Raw genomic sequence first — 16075 nt, forward strand, 5'->3', positions numbered from 1 at the left:
GTCTTGGCTGTGAAACCACAGGGTTGGGGCTGTCGGAAGCAGGTGTAGAGTGACTTGTAGGCTGACCACCAACGAAGTTTGCCCTGTATTGGTCATGGGAGATTCGGGAGGGTCCTGCTTTTTAAAAAGTGAATTCCTAGATTCCTGTGACTGCATATAACATGTTCTGAACCCTTGTGGAGGAAGAAACTTGCATTACCTCTGGCTCCAAAGAGATGATTCATTTAAGTTCATACTTAATTAAATATTAACTTGCAGTTTCTGCCCCGATATTCAAGTATGAACACACACAATCTCCTCTGGTCTCTGTGTATCTGATTAACTGGCCTAAGAAGTAATAATTTTAAAGCCACACCAAGTCTGGAGTATCCCATGTGACTGCATTATTACTGCACTAAGGTCTGTATCAGTATTTAACATGGATGAGATCTAATAACTGTCATTTTGCAGGTATCCTAGAATTAATAAAGAGTCTCTACTGCCAATAGCCAAGGACGTATCTTATTCAGGAGAGAATACTGAGGCGTGGTATCCCCCAGGTCACGGTGATATCTACTCCAGTTTCTATAACTCTGGTCTGCTTGACACACTTATAGGAGAGGGGAAAGAGTACATTTTTGTGTCCAATATAGATAACTTGGGAGCAACTGTGGATCTTTACATTCTTAACCATCTTATGAATCCACCAAATGGAAAATGCTGTGAATTTGTCATGGAGGTCACAAATAAAACCAGGGCAGATGTTAAGGTAAAAATGTATTTGTTCAAGTCAATTCATGCACTCACTGACTTAGCAAAATTTTAGTCTCGTTTTCTTTTGTATTAGTAGTTTCAACCAGATGTTAAATATCACCTCACATATCTTTAAGGCTTATACCTCAACCCAACAGTCAACTGTAGATCTAACTTGAAAAGAGATGTAAAGTCAGCAGGTTTTATGACATATTTACAGTTTTGTGGCATGGAGTGCAGTATAGCATGCTGTTTTGGTCAGTCATAGGCAAGTATTAAAATATATATACATCTCTTGGGCTTCAACTACTAGACAGGGCAGCCTATTGTGTAGGCCACATGGGTTTTTAACCAGGGGATCATGACACCTTTCCCTTCCCATATAGCAACATCAAAGAGGTGTCTTAATATGGAAGAAGCTGAGAACCACCATGCTACAGTAGTAGCCTCTCTTGCTAGTTCAGGACTGCCTAACCCACTTCTGTATTTTAAAAATACAATATATAATGCTCTATAGCCTACATTTCTGGCAGTCTTGACCCAGCATCCTGCCCTGACCAGTTTCAGGTGGTGAAACCGGGGTGTCTGGCTAATTGTTGGCCAACATTTAAACCAAAACAATGACAGGTTTGGTACATGCGGTAAGCATTTTTACCACATAGTGATTTGTACCACCACCTATAAGGGTCTTGTCCCATGTTCTGTAACCATGAAAAATACTGCTAGTGCCCCATTCATTTGATATTATTGTAAAGGATCTGATTCAACCCATAAAAGGAAGGAAATGTAATGTAAGATCAGGGCTTTTTATCCTTTGAAGCCTTATGGGGAAAATTAACTGATACTGTAGTAAGCACCACATAGCCTACAGTACATAGTCAGCTGACTATCTTATATTTCAACCATAACTTTTGAATTTCCTTTTGTGAAAAGATTTAATTTAGATCCTGACATGTAACCTTATAGAATTCTCCATTGTTTAAAAGTCACCTTTAGCTTATGATGGATAATTAAATTGACTAAAACTTTCCATAAGTGCTTAGGTGATTTAGGCATCTTAAGTCATCTAAATGCTTTTGAAAATTGTATCCACTGTCTAAAGCCACTGTGCATAACAGCTATTTAAATGCTCCATAAAAACTCTATTAATGTTTTCCAATATCAATAACTGGCATAAACAATGTAAGTGTTCCAGTCAGTTTCTACCATAAGTTAAACAAGTTTTCTATAAGGGCATGGCTACACTGGAAACTTCAAAGTGCTGTCGCGGGAACACTCCTGCGGCAGCACTTTGAAGTGTGAGTGTGGTCGCCCGTGAGCGCTGGGAGCTCTCCTAGCGCTCCTGGTAATCCACCTCCATGAGGGGATTAGCTCCAAGCGCTGGGAACCTGTCTACACTAGTGCTTTAAAGTGCTCAGACTTGCTGCGCTCACGGGGGTGACTTTTCACCCCCCCGGAGCCAGCAAGTTAGAGCACTATAAAATGTAAATGTAGACAAGCCCTAAGATTAAGTATTTGGTATTGGAATGTGATAGGCAAAACACTTCCAACTGCACCTCACTTCACAGTGTGTTTTAAGAAGATATATATTGCATGCTGGTATAAAGATTTTATATATATGTATAGCATGCTGTTACTTAGATCTGTTCTGCCTTTGCAGGGTGGTACACTCACGCAATATGATAACAAACTGAGACTGGTAGAAATAGCTCAGGTTCCAAAAGCACATGTTGATGAATTCAAGTCTGTGTCAAAATTCAAAATATTCAATACAAACAACTTGTGGATTTCTTTGCCTGCAATTAAACGACTGCAAGAGCAAAATGCTATTGATATGGAGATCATCGTTAATCCAAAGGTAAGCTCATGGCAGGACTTCAGAGGGAAAACAGCAGAGACTGTGCAGAGGTGTCCAGCTGTGCTAACTTCTCCAACTTCACCTTTGTTTCCTGAATGTCTTTATGTTCTGCATAACTGTCCCCCTTTAAAACAATGTTAGTGCTTTTGACTATTCAAAGGTCTGATGGTGAACAAGTATTTGTCTGGTCATGTTCATGCTACAACTTTCTTTTTCAGACTTTGGATGGAGGTTTAAATGTTATTCAGCTGGAGACGGCAGTTGGTGCTGCTGTTAAAAGTTTTGAGAATTCTTTGGGGATAAATGTACCTCGTAGTCGTTTTCTGCCTGTCAAGACCACATCAGATCTCTTGCTTGTGATGTCCAACCTGTATAGCCTTAATGCTGGATCCTTAACTATGAGTGAGAAACGTGAATTTCCAACTGTACCTCTGGTCAAACTGGGAAGCTCTTTCACCAAGGTAAACCCCAATAGTTACATATTTTTCTCAAGAAAAGACTGTAAACACTGATGTCCTTCATATGTTAACATACTAGTATGCATCCGACGAAGTGGGTATTCACCCCCGAAAGCTCATGCTCCAATATGTCTGTTAGTCTATAAGGTGCCACAGGACTCTTTGCTGTCTATACCAGTAAGAGGAGACTAGGTTACAAGGACAGTTACTTTAATTACTTCCAACTGTGCAAATTGACTGCTCCCTTGAGTCATGAAATAGCTTTATTCTTGTAGGCAAACTTCTTAAAAACATCTGAATATTCACAGCATTATAGTAGCTATCTCACACTTCCTTATCCTTTTTACTTGGGGATAGTAAAGGTGAGGCTAGTGTTTTGTCCATTCTAAAGTTCAGGTTTTCTTTAAACTGCCTATAATTAGTTTCCCATAACTTTATGTGGAAACTAGCTCTCACACTGCTATCATGGTGACTTACGGCTCTTTCTGATGTAGATTCAGGGACAGATTCTGGAGCTAGTTACCTAGAGTAGGGATAGGAACTCTTCATTCACAAAATAAATTCTTGAAGGATTGTTAATCCTCCTGTATTTATACACTTTACATTTAGCTTTAGTCTCATCCTTTCGTCACTTGTTTCAGTACTTTCTTCTAGCATTAAACCCTTAGTTTGGGGGAAAAAATACATAAGCAAATGCATCCTCTAAACCAGTGTTTCCCAGACTTGGGACACCGCTTGTAGGGAAAGCTCCTGGTGGTCTGGGCTGGTTTACCTACCTGCTGCGTCCGCAGGTCTGGCCGATCACGGCTCCCACTGGCTGCGGTTCGCTGCTCAAGGCCAATGGGAGCTGCTGGAAGCAGTGCAGGCCAAGGGATGTACTGGCTGCCGCTTCCAGCAGCTCCCATTGGCCTGGAGCAGTAAACCGCGGCCAGTGGGATCCGCGACTGGCCAGACCTGCGGACGTGGCAGGTACACAAACCGGCCCTGCCCGCCAGGGGCTTTCCCTGCACAAGCTGCGTCCCAAGCTTGGGAAACACTGCCCTAAACTATTGCTGTTCTTGTTTTTTTGAAAAGGTTCAAGATTACCTGAGTAGGTTTGAAAGTATACCAGATATGCTTGAACTGGATCATCTCACGGTTTCGGGTGATGTTACATTTGGCAAGAATGTTTCATTAAAGGTATGTATGCCAATGAGGCAGACTTGGGTAAAATGATAAAATTTTATCTATGCCACTCTGACAAACTAGAAGAGTTGAGTCCATCTACATTTTATCTCAGAACGATGTGCATGCGTAAAGTATCTCGTGGAAAATTTGACTGTCAGAACATTCATATTCTGAGTTAGAAACTGGTCCAGTGACTGCACAGGCTAATGTACCTTGACACCTTCATACTAATACAAGTAGCATTTAGAAAAAAACTCAGATTGAAACAATAACTAGTACAGTAACTCCTCACTTAGTCATCCCGGTTAACATTTCCTTGTTACGTTGCTGATCAATTAAAGAACATGCTTGTTTAAAGTTGCACAATGCTCCCTTACGTCCCTTACATTGGCAGCTGCCTGCTTTGTCCACTGCATGCCGGATCAGCAGCCTCCCTATCAACTCCCCACTCCCTTAAGTTCCCTGTGTGGCAGCTGCCCAGCAGGCTATCAGCTGCTGGCAGTTCAGGTCCCTCCCCCCACTGCCATGTGCTGCTCCTGCCCTCTGCCTTGGAGCTGCTCCCAGGAGCCTCCTACTTGCTGGGCAGGGTGTGGGGGGGAGGAGGAGGGGCTAATGTCAGGGTGTCCCCCTCTCTCCTGCTCCTTCCCTCTGTTTACCCCATCCCCATAGAGTGTGTGTGTTGGGGGGAGACACATGACAGGGCTCAGGATGGAGGGAGCTTACTGGCAGCAGCTGCTGTCTCAACTTGGTCTACTTAAAAAGGCCAGTGGGAGTCATAGATGTTCGCCATCTCTTGGGATAGCCTTTAGTTACCAGTTGTCTAAGGTGTGAGTTTAGCACACTTTCTGAAGTGGCTCTGGGGTGTGACAAGTGGAAAATTTGCTCAACCCTTAAGTAGGCAGGTATGACTCAGAATACATGTAGGAAGCAGATCCTTTGAATAAGGATAACTCTGCCCATAATGTCAAGTATTAGAGGGGTAGCCGTGTTAGTCTGGATCTGTAAAAGCAATAAAGAATCCTGTGGCACCTTATAGACTAACAGACGTTCTGCAGCATGAGCTTTCATGGGTGAATACCCACTTCTTCAGATGCAAGTGAAGAAGTGGGTATTCACCCATGAAAGCTCATGCTGCAGAACGTCTGTTAGTCTATAAGGTGCCACAGGATTCTTTATTGCTCTGCCCATAATAGGACTTAAATGGGAGTGAAATTCTACTCACCAAACAAGTTGCATAGTTAGTGAAAAGATTTTACTATCTCCTGTTAAATTTGTTAGTACAATCAATCACTTTTTAAATGTTGTCTAAGCTTACTCTCCCACTCTATTGTCTGAGAAAATAAGATGTGTATGACAGCCCAGTACAACACAGCTTAAGCAAGGCGGCTAGCTGTTTTGGGGCACAGTTAACCTGAGAAGTCTTGCTTTCTTACAGATGCTTATAGTATGTTTTTAAATGGACGTCTTTCTTTTTTAATCTAGGGAACAGTTATCATCATTGCAAATCACGGTGACCGGATTGACATCCCGCCTGGAGCAGTATTAGAGAACAAAATTGTATCTGGCAATCTTAGGATCCTGGACCACTGAGTTAATGTTCAGTTTGTAGATCCTGTTAAAACAACCATATGGTGGAAGAACTTGTAGGCATTAAAATAAGTGGCACACAAGGCCTATGCTTTGTCACCTACTCACTGTACCCTGCAGTATTAATTTTAAATAGCTTTCTGTGCTTCTCTTTTAAACTGAACACAGTGCAAAGGATGTGCAGCAGTAATGCTTTCGTCTTTTAGAGGATTCTGTAGTTCAGCTAATATAACCTTAAAGTGCAATACTGTTGGTCTTGAGACAAGATGGACAGAACTTCTCTATAAGAAGTTAAGAGGTTTGCCTCTGATAGTCAGTAGTTTATTTTTGCAGTTACAAACAATTCAAAAGCTGTGAAGCAACAGATGGTTAGCTCCTTCATGTAATTTTTTTTATGAAGTGTAAATGACAGGTATGATGATTAAATGTTCCACTACTGCTACTAAGTGAAATAGAATGTTAGTAATTCTGTTTGTGTTCACAAATCATACTTAACCTAGTCACTTCACACCACCTAAGTTAATAGTTAAGCTATACTGTCATATCACAAATGTATTCCTAACAAACACTGAAAAGTAGGGTTGTCATTATTCCAGCTTGAGCACAAGATCATAAACTGTTTTAAATTTACCCAAAGAATCTAATATTTTTTTTAAAATGCATCTCAGTGTATGTTTTCTGTTGCATCCTTAATCTGCCCTTCTTTGCAGTAAAATGGAAAAATCACATGTTGACTGTACTTATGTTAATGTTGTTCAATCATGGTGTCCTGATGTTCATTCTTTCAATTCTGTAGTATTTACCTGTAAAACTTATTTTATATGTTTAGTATAAGACTGATATGTATCATTAAAAAAGTTGGTCTTTAAAAACAAGGGTGATTTTATAGCTTTATTTTGATTGACAATGACATCTGTTATGCTAACAGATAGATAGGCACACAAACACTGTAGACCACTCCATCATATGTAATCATTACAAGGTTAGGCACTCAGACTATGTTTGGGTAAAAAGTTGTGGAGGCAATATACACAGGCACTTTTACTTAGTACTGGCAACTTCCAGACTTAAAAGGTAGTAGTATTAAAGAGTCTTCATTCAATCAACCTAAACTAGTTTCAGCCATCACCTCCCCCACCCATGGCAGTAGTGTAACACAGATGACAGCAGCCTAAAACTTTTAATTCTGCTCTTTTTACCCCACCCCTCTTTCCTTAATGTATGCACTCAATTACACTTGTCTAAAAATTGTGGGAGAGGGGATGGGGAGAGGCCAATCTTGCAACTATGGGCAGAGCTAAATCATTGGTTTGGTATCAGTTTGAAGCATCTATCAGCACTAATGATTATCATTTTAAAATCTATCCAATAGATAATGGCTTAAGTGAACATACTGTTTACTAAAGTTGTATCTTCTGGTGGCAGTTCAGAGCCTAACAAAGAAATACCCTGGAACATCATCTGCTCCCTACATGCAAGCAATTGAGCCATTTATTTCTTATAAAGATCTGTAAAAAAATAAATTTCAAAACAGCAGTTTCATAGAGAAAAACATTTTCTACCGAGTTCAACTGCAAGATTTTATATTATACCATCATTAAATAAGGTGGGACACCATGTGAATTTCATTGCACTAGAGGAAATGCAAAGCATCTTTTTAATATAAAGATATACAGAGCATTCTAGACAACTACAGCTGTGTTACAGCTATGTGTTTGTTTGGATTTGGTCCAAAGAAACCTGAGTCTGTTTCCAGAGAGAATGGAAAAAAAAAATTGCACAGACATCTGATCACTTGTTTCTTGCTGAAGGACACACAAAGTCACTCACTCCCTGCAGCTCACTCTGAATCTAGTTTCCCCAAATATCAATAGCATCCTCTCATGGACTCCACTCAAATATTCGCCTCAAGCTTCTTGAAAGCAAGACATTTGGTGTACTGACTCGTTCCAGTAGATTATCACCTCTTCTGATCCCAGATCTCAGCCATGTTTAGGTCCAGATTTTTAAGGCCTCTCAAAGCTTGAAGGTTTCCAGTGTAAAAAGCTACATCTGCTGTAACCAATCTGTAGTGAAACAGACTTTTGTTATTCTGATGTTGAAACAGGATCTGATTTGAGCACATCAGTTCAAACACAACCCATCTCGGCAGTCTTGAGCTAGGTTGAGGTAACTAATGCCTCTCCATTATGCTATTGTGAACTTGGGTAAAAGGGGTTAATATTTGCCTAGGTCACAGGAGTAATGTTATACTACTTACCAATAGAGTTACTAATATCTTTGTCTGGTTCCATTTTCCTTTCCTTCCCAGTTTAAAATAGATCTAGGGTCAGATAACTCAAAGGAAATTGGACATTAACTCCCTTTAGGCCCCTTTGATAATCCCAGCCTACAAATTCTGACTCTTATGGTAATGTGCAATATTAACTCGCTGAATTGCAGCCCCTAGAGGAGCTTGATATAATAAGGAAAAATCATGCTTCCCTCATCTGTTGTTTAAGCACATCAACAAAATAGACAAAGCAAAACACCTTGACAATCTAGACTTCAAAAAGCATTTGATGTCATTCTCATAAGCAGCAATCATAGGAACTAATTGGGGTGAGTTGTACTGTAGTTCTGTCATGAATTAGAAACTAGCTTAAGATTAAGACTAAATGGTAAAATTAATAGTGGGGTGTCTGAACATTCACAGTAGAATTGGATTTTAAAATGTATAAGTGACATGGAAAAATCTGTAGGTAAATATTAGAGCAGTTAGACTGGAGAAGATTATGAACTTCAGGAAGACCTATCAAAGCTAAGTGAATAGACCAAGCACCATGGCAGGTGAAAGTCAGTGTGCATTAATGAATCTACTCATACACATTTCTGTGTGGCTATAGTTACTTCAGAACTCAGGATGTTGGCATCTGGGTGAGTAGTAAGAGCTAGTCAGAAATTCACTGAACCAAAATGTTTCACCAAATCTGTAATAGGTTTGACAAAACCTTCACCAGAACACAGGCAGGTTTCCTTTCTGTACAGCTGGAGCTCTGGCAGGGTTTCCACTCTATGGTGGGAGCCCTGCCTATAGCTATCCCCTGAACAGCAGCTGTAAAATTAACAGGAATGTAAGTTTCACACTTAGTTTCAGGGACACCATATTCTGGTGTTTCTGAAACAAAATATTCAGGCACTACTGGGAGGCTGGAAAATTTTGGTAAATTTGCTTTCATACCAATTCAAAAATGCCAAAACTCCAGGCGAGCCGAAACCCCTGAGTTTTGGCCAGCTCTAGTGAGTAGCAGCAATCATCAACCACAATTTTAAGATGCATAAAGAATGAGAGCGCGAATGCTGCTAAAATGCCAATCAATACATTAGTGGTACACCCTCACCAGGAAGACAATTAAGCATGGACTACTGCATAGCATTCCTGTGGGATTGTTTAATTTATGGAAAGGAGATGAATAAGTGGGGACAAAAGAGTGGTGTACAAAATATCAAAGTGGTTGGAGATGATGAATAGCACTCCTATTAATCCTGTTATCATATGAGAACAAAGGGACATTCAATGAAATTGAAAAGTAACAAATCTGAAAAAGCAATCTAATGAAATACTTTACACAAAGCATAATTGGCCTGTGGAATTCACTGCAACTACGTATCGTTGAAGCCAATGAATTAAATATTTATATGGATAACAAAAACATCCTCAATACATTAGACTGGATAAAAAAAGAGGAGAATAAACCCTCACAGTTCAGGAAGAAAATTGTAAAAGGAGTCAGGGAGAAACTTCCACTATAGGTAGATTATTCAATAATTGTCCACAAGGAGGTTTTTTGTTTGATTTTTTGCAGCTTTCTGTGAAGTATCTGGTGCTGGCCACTGTCCAATATGAGACCCTGCAGCAGAACTATCACTGATCTAATCAGGTATGGTAATTCCTACCAATATATTTGGGGGAGATTAAAAAAAAGCAGTATGTGAGAGCTGTTGGCATAGGCTCTGTTTAAAAAGAATCAGAATTCTTTATGGAGAAAAATGCCCTAATGCTGGTTCTGCTTTAAAAACATTTCCTGTAGGGAAGCTCCCTATACACAGATAAAACACTAATCCCTGATAATAGTTAGCACCTTCCAGCCATGCATCTGAATTAATTCATGTTTACAAGGTACAAGTGTCATGTGACTTGTGAGGTCAGTAATGATTGTCACCATTATATAAAGGGGAAAATGGGCACAGGCAGATGAAACACCACATCCAAGGTCTCTCAAAGCTGTGACAGTGCAAGGAATATTACCCAGATTTCCTGACTCCCAATTCTTTACTCACCAGACTATGTTCCCTCTCCCTCCCCTATTTTCTCTAAAAGCAGTGCCCTGTTCAAGTTGCACCTTTTAGCAGAACAGGGCTCCAAACAGATCTTGCATTCTAAATACAACGTACAGTGACATTTTGATTACAGCAGGTAGATTTATTAAGAGAACTAAGTATTGTAGCTACTGTGGAAATTAGTATTATTAGAAGTGTCCATACATACCCATTCTGAGGTCCTCCATCATTGACTACATTTAAGTGGGCCAGCTGCCTCTTCAAATGAAGTTTGTAGCTTGCATTAATTCTTAAAAACAACATCTACAACAAAACCATAAAACCCAGTAACCTGTGTGTAATAGCATCAGAATAAGGAACTTCACTTCATTCCCATAATTCTTCCCCAAAACTCTCTTCTGTAGCACTGCCAGCAAAAAAAAAAGCGCGCTAACACTAATGAAGTACAAACATTTGATTCTTTAGGATGGGTGCATGCCTAAACTAATGTTTTATATAATGTGTCTTTCCCTCCATAACCTCTCTGCTCCTGTTGGATGGTATAGTCTCACTTGGCTATCACGTCTAGTATTTACATTGTAAACTTTTTGGGACAGGGACTTGTCTTCTCTGTCTGGGAGGCATCCAGCACACTTGTAGGTGCTATAAAATAATAAACAATATCTTTCTTGTACTGTAACCCTTACATAAAACAAAAGGATCAGTTATCATCTATGGGTTTTTTAGCACCATTCTTATTAACAGAAGAGGCAAACTGCAATCCGATGCATTAGGTGACAGAATGATCCTTCCTGGCCATCTATAAAAGCACTGACTGTACCTAATATTAAAACGAGCACACCTAGAAAAGACTGGGCTCATAGCAGATTTAGTGGCACAAATAATCCAGTGCTGTAGTCAAATTTGAATTGTATTACAGCTGCATCAAACGGCTGTTCTAGTGTCGATTTCAGTAATAATTCTGGGAGATTCTCAACATGACCACACACAACAGCCAAGTTGTGTAGAATTTCACCACTAACTCCTGTATTCAGCATATGTACATCTAGATATTAAGAACAAGGTTGATGAAAAAGGGAAGTGAGGCAGCTTAGTCTTGCCCTGGAGAACTAGAGTTGAGCAAATATTGCAAAAAATATACCCCCAGCCCCCCAAACAGAAAAAAGATTCAATTCAAACTGAACTCACTGCAATGGTATTTGCAATACCATCTGTTGTTCGCCACACATGGCTATATTCACTAGATGCTTTCGTGTGTTTATGAGGGAAGTGTTACAATAGCTACAAAACAACTTAAGATGCTCACCTGTGTTTGCTCCTCAGGGAGGAGGTCATATATAGCTTCATGCATCTTTGCCATTTGCTTACAAATATTCCTGAAGCAGGCTGAAGGAACAGGAGCTTTCACCTCATACTGGGAATAAAGACAACATTGGTCACTTGTTTTCCAACATCTTTAGAAAATGGTCAAAAGGAAAATGTTCTTGGCTGCCTCCTACGCTGCTAGGCCTTTCAGATAGCATTGACTAAAAGCTGTTATTGATCCATGGGCAGCTGACATTGTAGAATCACTGGCACTTTAATTCAACAGGGCAATTCAAATCAAACAGGGATCAATGCAGCATTCCCCCCACCTGATCCATTTGTCTCAGTTAGTTTTAATTGCTGCTTCCTGCTCATTATTTTTAGCTGGCTTACATTAGACCGCTGGGTTATATTTTAGGGAGAGAATGATTAACATGAGAGTTAAATGTGCATATGCCATGCCTTACACTAGTCCCATCTCCCCCTTTGGAACGTGCTTTCTCTCCACAGGAAATAATTCCGCCTATGACATACGCACCACTTCTCATTCCAGTACAAATATTTGAAAAAAGAAAACAAGCAAGTCCTACAAGAACACGTAATTGGAAGTTTCTGACACAAGGAGAGACGAAAGCAGCTGAAAACCAAGTACAGTACGTGCCAAAGAACACGTAAAAATACAGCTGAAGTCAGCCACTGACAGTATGGACTCATCCCAAGGAATGAGGGAAAATACCGGGGGGTGAATAAGATGAGAGGTACCTTTCCTTGAGCATGGCTGGTATCTGAGAAATAAGCTATTGAAAGGAGATTGGCTGCAAGGGAACAACATTCTTACGTTCCCACACCTGGAAGGAAAGATCGTACCGTGATTTTCAAAGCAACGTCCTAGCTACAATACTTTCCACAGTGAAGCTGGGATCTGTAGTTTCATGGCCAAGGGTAGGTCCCAAGTCTAGGCCTGCTTTAAGCAGGCTTAGGCCCCAGAGGGCCCCCCTCTCGGAAAAGGCAATCATGATACTTCCTCTAATTAGTAAAGAGCTTCGAGGCCTATGGATGAATTACTAAGATTATTATTAATTTATAAACGTTGCTGAACTAAAAGGAGTTACATCTGCTTGCAGGAGGTCTGAATTTGGAGAACTCTGCTTGGCCATTGCTTGAAAGAGAAAAATGGGCGTTATCCAGTGATGAGCTGCCAAAATATTAACAGGTTCCCTCCTCCTCACCTCACGAGGGGCATGTGCCCCCCCCGGGGGGTCGTGCCCCATCCAGCCCCCCATGTTCCTTGACACCCCCCCAGGACCCCTGACCCATCCCCCCCCTTCCCTGTCCCCTGCTGCCCCATCCAACCCCTCCTCTCATTCTTGATGGCCCCCAGACCCCTGCCCCATCCAACCACCCCTTCTCTCTGTCCCTGACTGCCCCCCACCACCTCATCCAACCCCTGCTCCTTCCTGACTGCCCCCTGGATCCTTGCCCCCATTCAATCCCCCTGTTCCCTGCCCTCTGACCGCCCTGACCCCTATCCACCCCCACACAACCCACCGAACACCCCCACCCTGCTCCCTGCCCCCTACCACACTGCCTGGGGCCAGGACCGGGTCGCTCTGCTGGGACCGCGACCGGTGCCCCGGGGCCCGACTCCTTGGGCCGGAGCCGCTCGGTTGGCGGGGCCCGAGTCCCCGAGCCGGGCCGGGCCAGAGCCGCTCGGCCAGTACCGCGGGGACAGGCGCCGCGGGGCCCGACTCTCCGGGCCGGAGCCGCTCGGTTGGCACCAGGACCGGCGCCGCGGGGCCCGAGTCCCCGAGCCGGGCTGGGCCGGAGCCGCTCGGCCAGCACCGCGGGGACAGGCGCCGCGGGGCCCGACTCTCCGGGCCGAGCCGGAGCCGCTCAGCCGGCAACACGGGGCCCGACTCCCCGAGCCGGGCCGGAGCCACTCGGCCAGGACCAGCCTGAGCCGGGGGCGCTCGGCCAGGGCCAGGGGGAGCCGGACTGGGCCGCGCGCGCCGTGCCTCCCTGGAGCCCGCCGCACGTCCCTCCCTGCCCGGCTTACCTGCCTGCTCCTTGTTTCAGGCTTCCCGCGAACATTTGATTCGCGGGAAGCAGGGGAGGGGGAGGAGAAGGAGGGCGGAGCGTTCAGGGGAGAGGGGGAGGTGAGCTGGGGCCGGGGGCCGGGTGGACAGCTGCCCGAGCCTTTGTTAAATTTAAAAGCTTCTTTAGAACCGGTTGTCCTGGAACAACCGGTTCTAAAAAGGCTTTAAATTTAACAACCGGTTCCTGCGAACCAGCTGGAGCTCACCACTGGCGTTATCTACAAAGTTCTGAGGAAAAGGAAAGCCGATAGTTTAATTGTAGCTGAGAAATAAGTCTTGGAGACAAAGGGCCCAATCCTGCAAATATGGCCTACCAAAGATTGATTACCACTACGGCTAATTGGACTACTTAGGGTAATGAGTACTATAAACGGGGGTATCTGCAGGAATGGGCTCCAAGTGACTTGAATTACAGTCTTCTGGTTTTAAAATGGTTGTGTTGTATTGTATGTATCTGTGAAGTGGGATGGTCGTAGAAAACATGCAAGCTAACACTCGGGCTGTTCAGCCCAAGTATCATGGGTTGCAATCCTGCACGTTGCTCAGCATTTCCAGCCTCTCTCGTCCTCAACACCTCGCCGGAGCAGGCTCAGAGCTTTTATTGCTGCATCCAAATGGCAATGAAAGTATAGGTTCAAAGAAAGTATAGTCCCCATGGCATCTTAGGGGACTGTATCATTTTCACTAATACAGTACCCCTGTTTGTCTTCTACAACTAACAGAACTGTGACACACCAGTGCTTCCAGAGCCCAACTGAGACCAGGGCCCATTGCTCTAGACACTGTTACACACCCGTAGTAAGAGACAGGCCCCTGCCCCAAAGAGAGGGAGGCGACACAGAGGCATGAAATGGTTTGCAGGTCACAGCAGGTCAGCTGCAAAGCCAGAAAGAGAACCGAGGGCTCCAGGGCTCCAGTTTAGTATCCTGTCCACTGGACCATGCTGATTGTTTCGTGAAGAGAAGCATGTCACCCAACATCCAGTCTGTGATTTCTAGATCACATTAATTTTTGTTAAACACACTTAACACCGCACTGCCAAGCTCAAGAACCCTGCCATTACAATGACTTGCTCATTCTTTCAGATATACACATTTCAAGCCAGTGATCATTTTTATTTATGGGGTACTCAAGCCTTGAGACTCTGACACATACCCATAAAAAGCAATGCTAACGAGGCTACAATTAACGAGCTATACTCCTGTCCCCTAGCTGTTGCATATTTCCTGTTTCCAGAGGTCCTTCAGTGTTTTCACTGTCATTCACCCAAGAGGAGAGTAGCAGTAATGTTAAGATCCCAGATCCTCAGCTCTACTAGGTACCAAACAACCAAAGGGACTGGGTTTACTGGTAAGGCAGGCAAGCTAGCACATGTCATAATATCCCTCCCCTATCCCTGCTGGCTGTAGTCATGTGAGTCAGCTGCTGAAACTGAAAACAATCCTAGCCTTCAAGAGCTTCAGAAAGCAGGAATCTTGCCAGCTTAAATCTTCTGCCAGCTCACGAGAGAGCAGGCAGGGAAGATGGAAGGACGGCAGGACAGATTCATGTTAGCCACAATCCAGACAAGCCCTGCACTATGGGTGCGTTGTTGTGCACCTCCCACTCGAGGGGCCAGGAGTTAAACACTTATTTTCAAGAGATGAGAATAAAAGTGACAGGGAAGATATTTGACAAAGTGGAAGTTTATTTGGTCTGTGGTGGCTAGAACACTATTATGGACTTTGTCACCTTGCCGGCGTTGGTCTTTTTAAACACATTTAATTAATGAAAAGACGACGTAATACGACAGAAAAAAATAAACCCTTCTCCCATTCCCTCTCTGTGGCAATCCGACCCCACACTCCCCATCAGCAGGGATTCTTGCTACCCTAACAAAATGTCGGGGGGGGAGGGAGGAGGGAGAACATAATATATTTCAAAAGATTCTCCCTGTCCCCGGTATTTTACTTTTTCTGAAACAGAGCGTAGGCGCTGTTTATGTAATTGTGCCAATAACCAATCACATAACTACATTTCCCCAACCCACTTAATACTGGACAATGAACGTCTGAATTTTAAGTGGCTTCTATAATAAATGTATTTCCCTGAACCAGTCAAATTGGTCACTCCAAGGTTCATTTTTTCCTACTGTAATATTTCCTTATGAAGCAGCTTTAAACAACAAATCAAACAGGCTGCAGGTTTATGTAAGTTTAATTATCAAAACTGACAGCCCACTTCTGTCACCTTTCCTATTGCTGAGTAGTCCCTCCCAATGGGACCAATGGAACACTTTGCAGAGTCAAGTACTACTCATTGTGGCAGAATCTGGCCCATAAGGTTTAGCCAAACTGTGGCTCCGGAGCCACATGCGGCTCTTCAGAGGTTAATATGCGGCTCCTTGTATAGGCATCGACTCCAGGGCTGGAGCTACAGGCACCGACTTTCCAACGTGCCAGGGGTGCTCACTGCTCAACCCCTGGCTCTGCCACAGGCCCTGCCCCCACTCCACCCCCTCCCCTGAGCCTGTCATGCCCTTGCTCCTCCCCCTCTCCGCCCCCCACAGCCTC

At 43.2% G+C, this 16075-nt stretch overlaps 2 protein-coding genes across 15 annotated transcripts in view; one reads left to right on the forward strand and one right to left on the reverse strand.

Moving 5' to 3' along the window:
* UGP2 (UDP-glucose pyrophosphorylase 2) overlaps positions 1-6051 on the forward strand; it is a 41567-nt gene extending 35516 nt beyond the window's left edge. For all 4 annotated transcript variants that reach the window (XM_039530643.1, XM_039530644.1, XM_039530645.1 and 1 more), the window contains exons 6-10: positions 451-748; positions 2393-2590; positions 2809-3051; positions 4123-4227; positions 5698-6051. In XM_039530643.1, coding sequence (XP_039386577.1) covers positions 451-748; positions 2393-2590; positions 2809-3051; positions 4123-4227; positions 5698-5805 — 952 coding nt within the window. In that variant the 3' untranslated portion in view covers positions 5806-6051. The remainder of the gene's footprint in view (positions 1-450; positions 749-2392; positions 2591-2808; positions 3052-4122; positions 4228-5697) is intronic.
* Positions 6052-6680: 629 nt separating this feature from the next.
* VPS54 (VPS54 subunit of GARP complex) overlaps positions 6681-16075 on the reverse strand; it is a 72051-nt gene continuing 62656 nt past the window's right edge. For 10 of the 11 annotated variants that reach the window (XM_039530626.1, XM_039530620.1, XM_039530624.1 and 7 more), the window contains 3 exons: positions 11429-11536; positions 10331-10425; positions 6681-7868 (listed from right to left, as the gene is read on the reverse strand). In XM_039530626.1, the coding sequence (XP_039386560.1) occupies positions 7763-7868; positions 10331-10425; positions 11429-11536 (309 nt within the window). In that variant the 3' untranslated portion in view covers positions 6681-7762. Of the gene's footprint in view, positions 7869-10330; positions 10426-11428; positions 11537-12196; positions 12276-16075 lie in introns of those variants that run through there. The other variant, XM_039530629.1, reaches the window with a different exon arrangement.

Source organism: Mauremys reevesii, linkage group 3 (assembly GCF_016161935.1).
Source record: "Mauremys reevesii isolate NIE-2019 linkage group 3, ASM1616193v1, whole genome shotgun sequence".
Taxonomy (NCBI): Eukaryota; Metazoa; Chordata; order Testudines; family Geoemydidae; genus Mauremys; species Mauremys reevesii.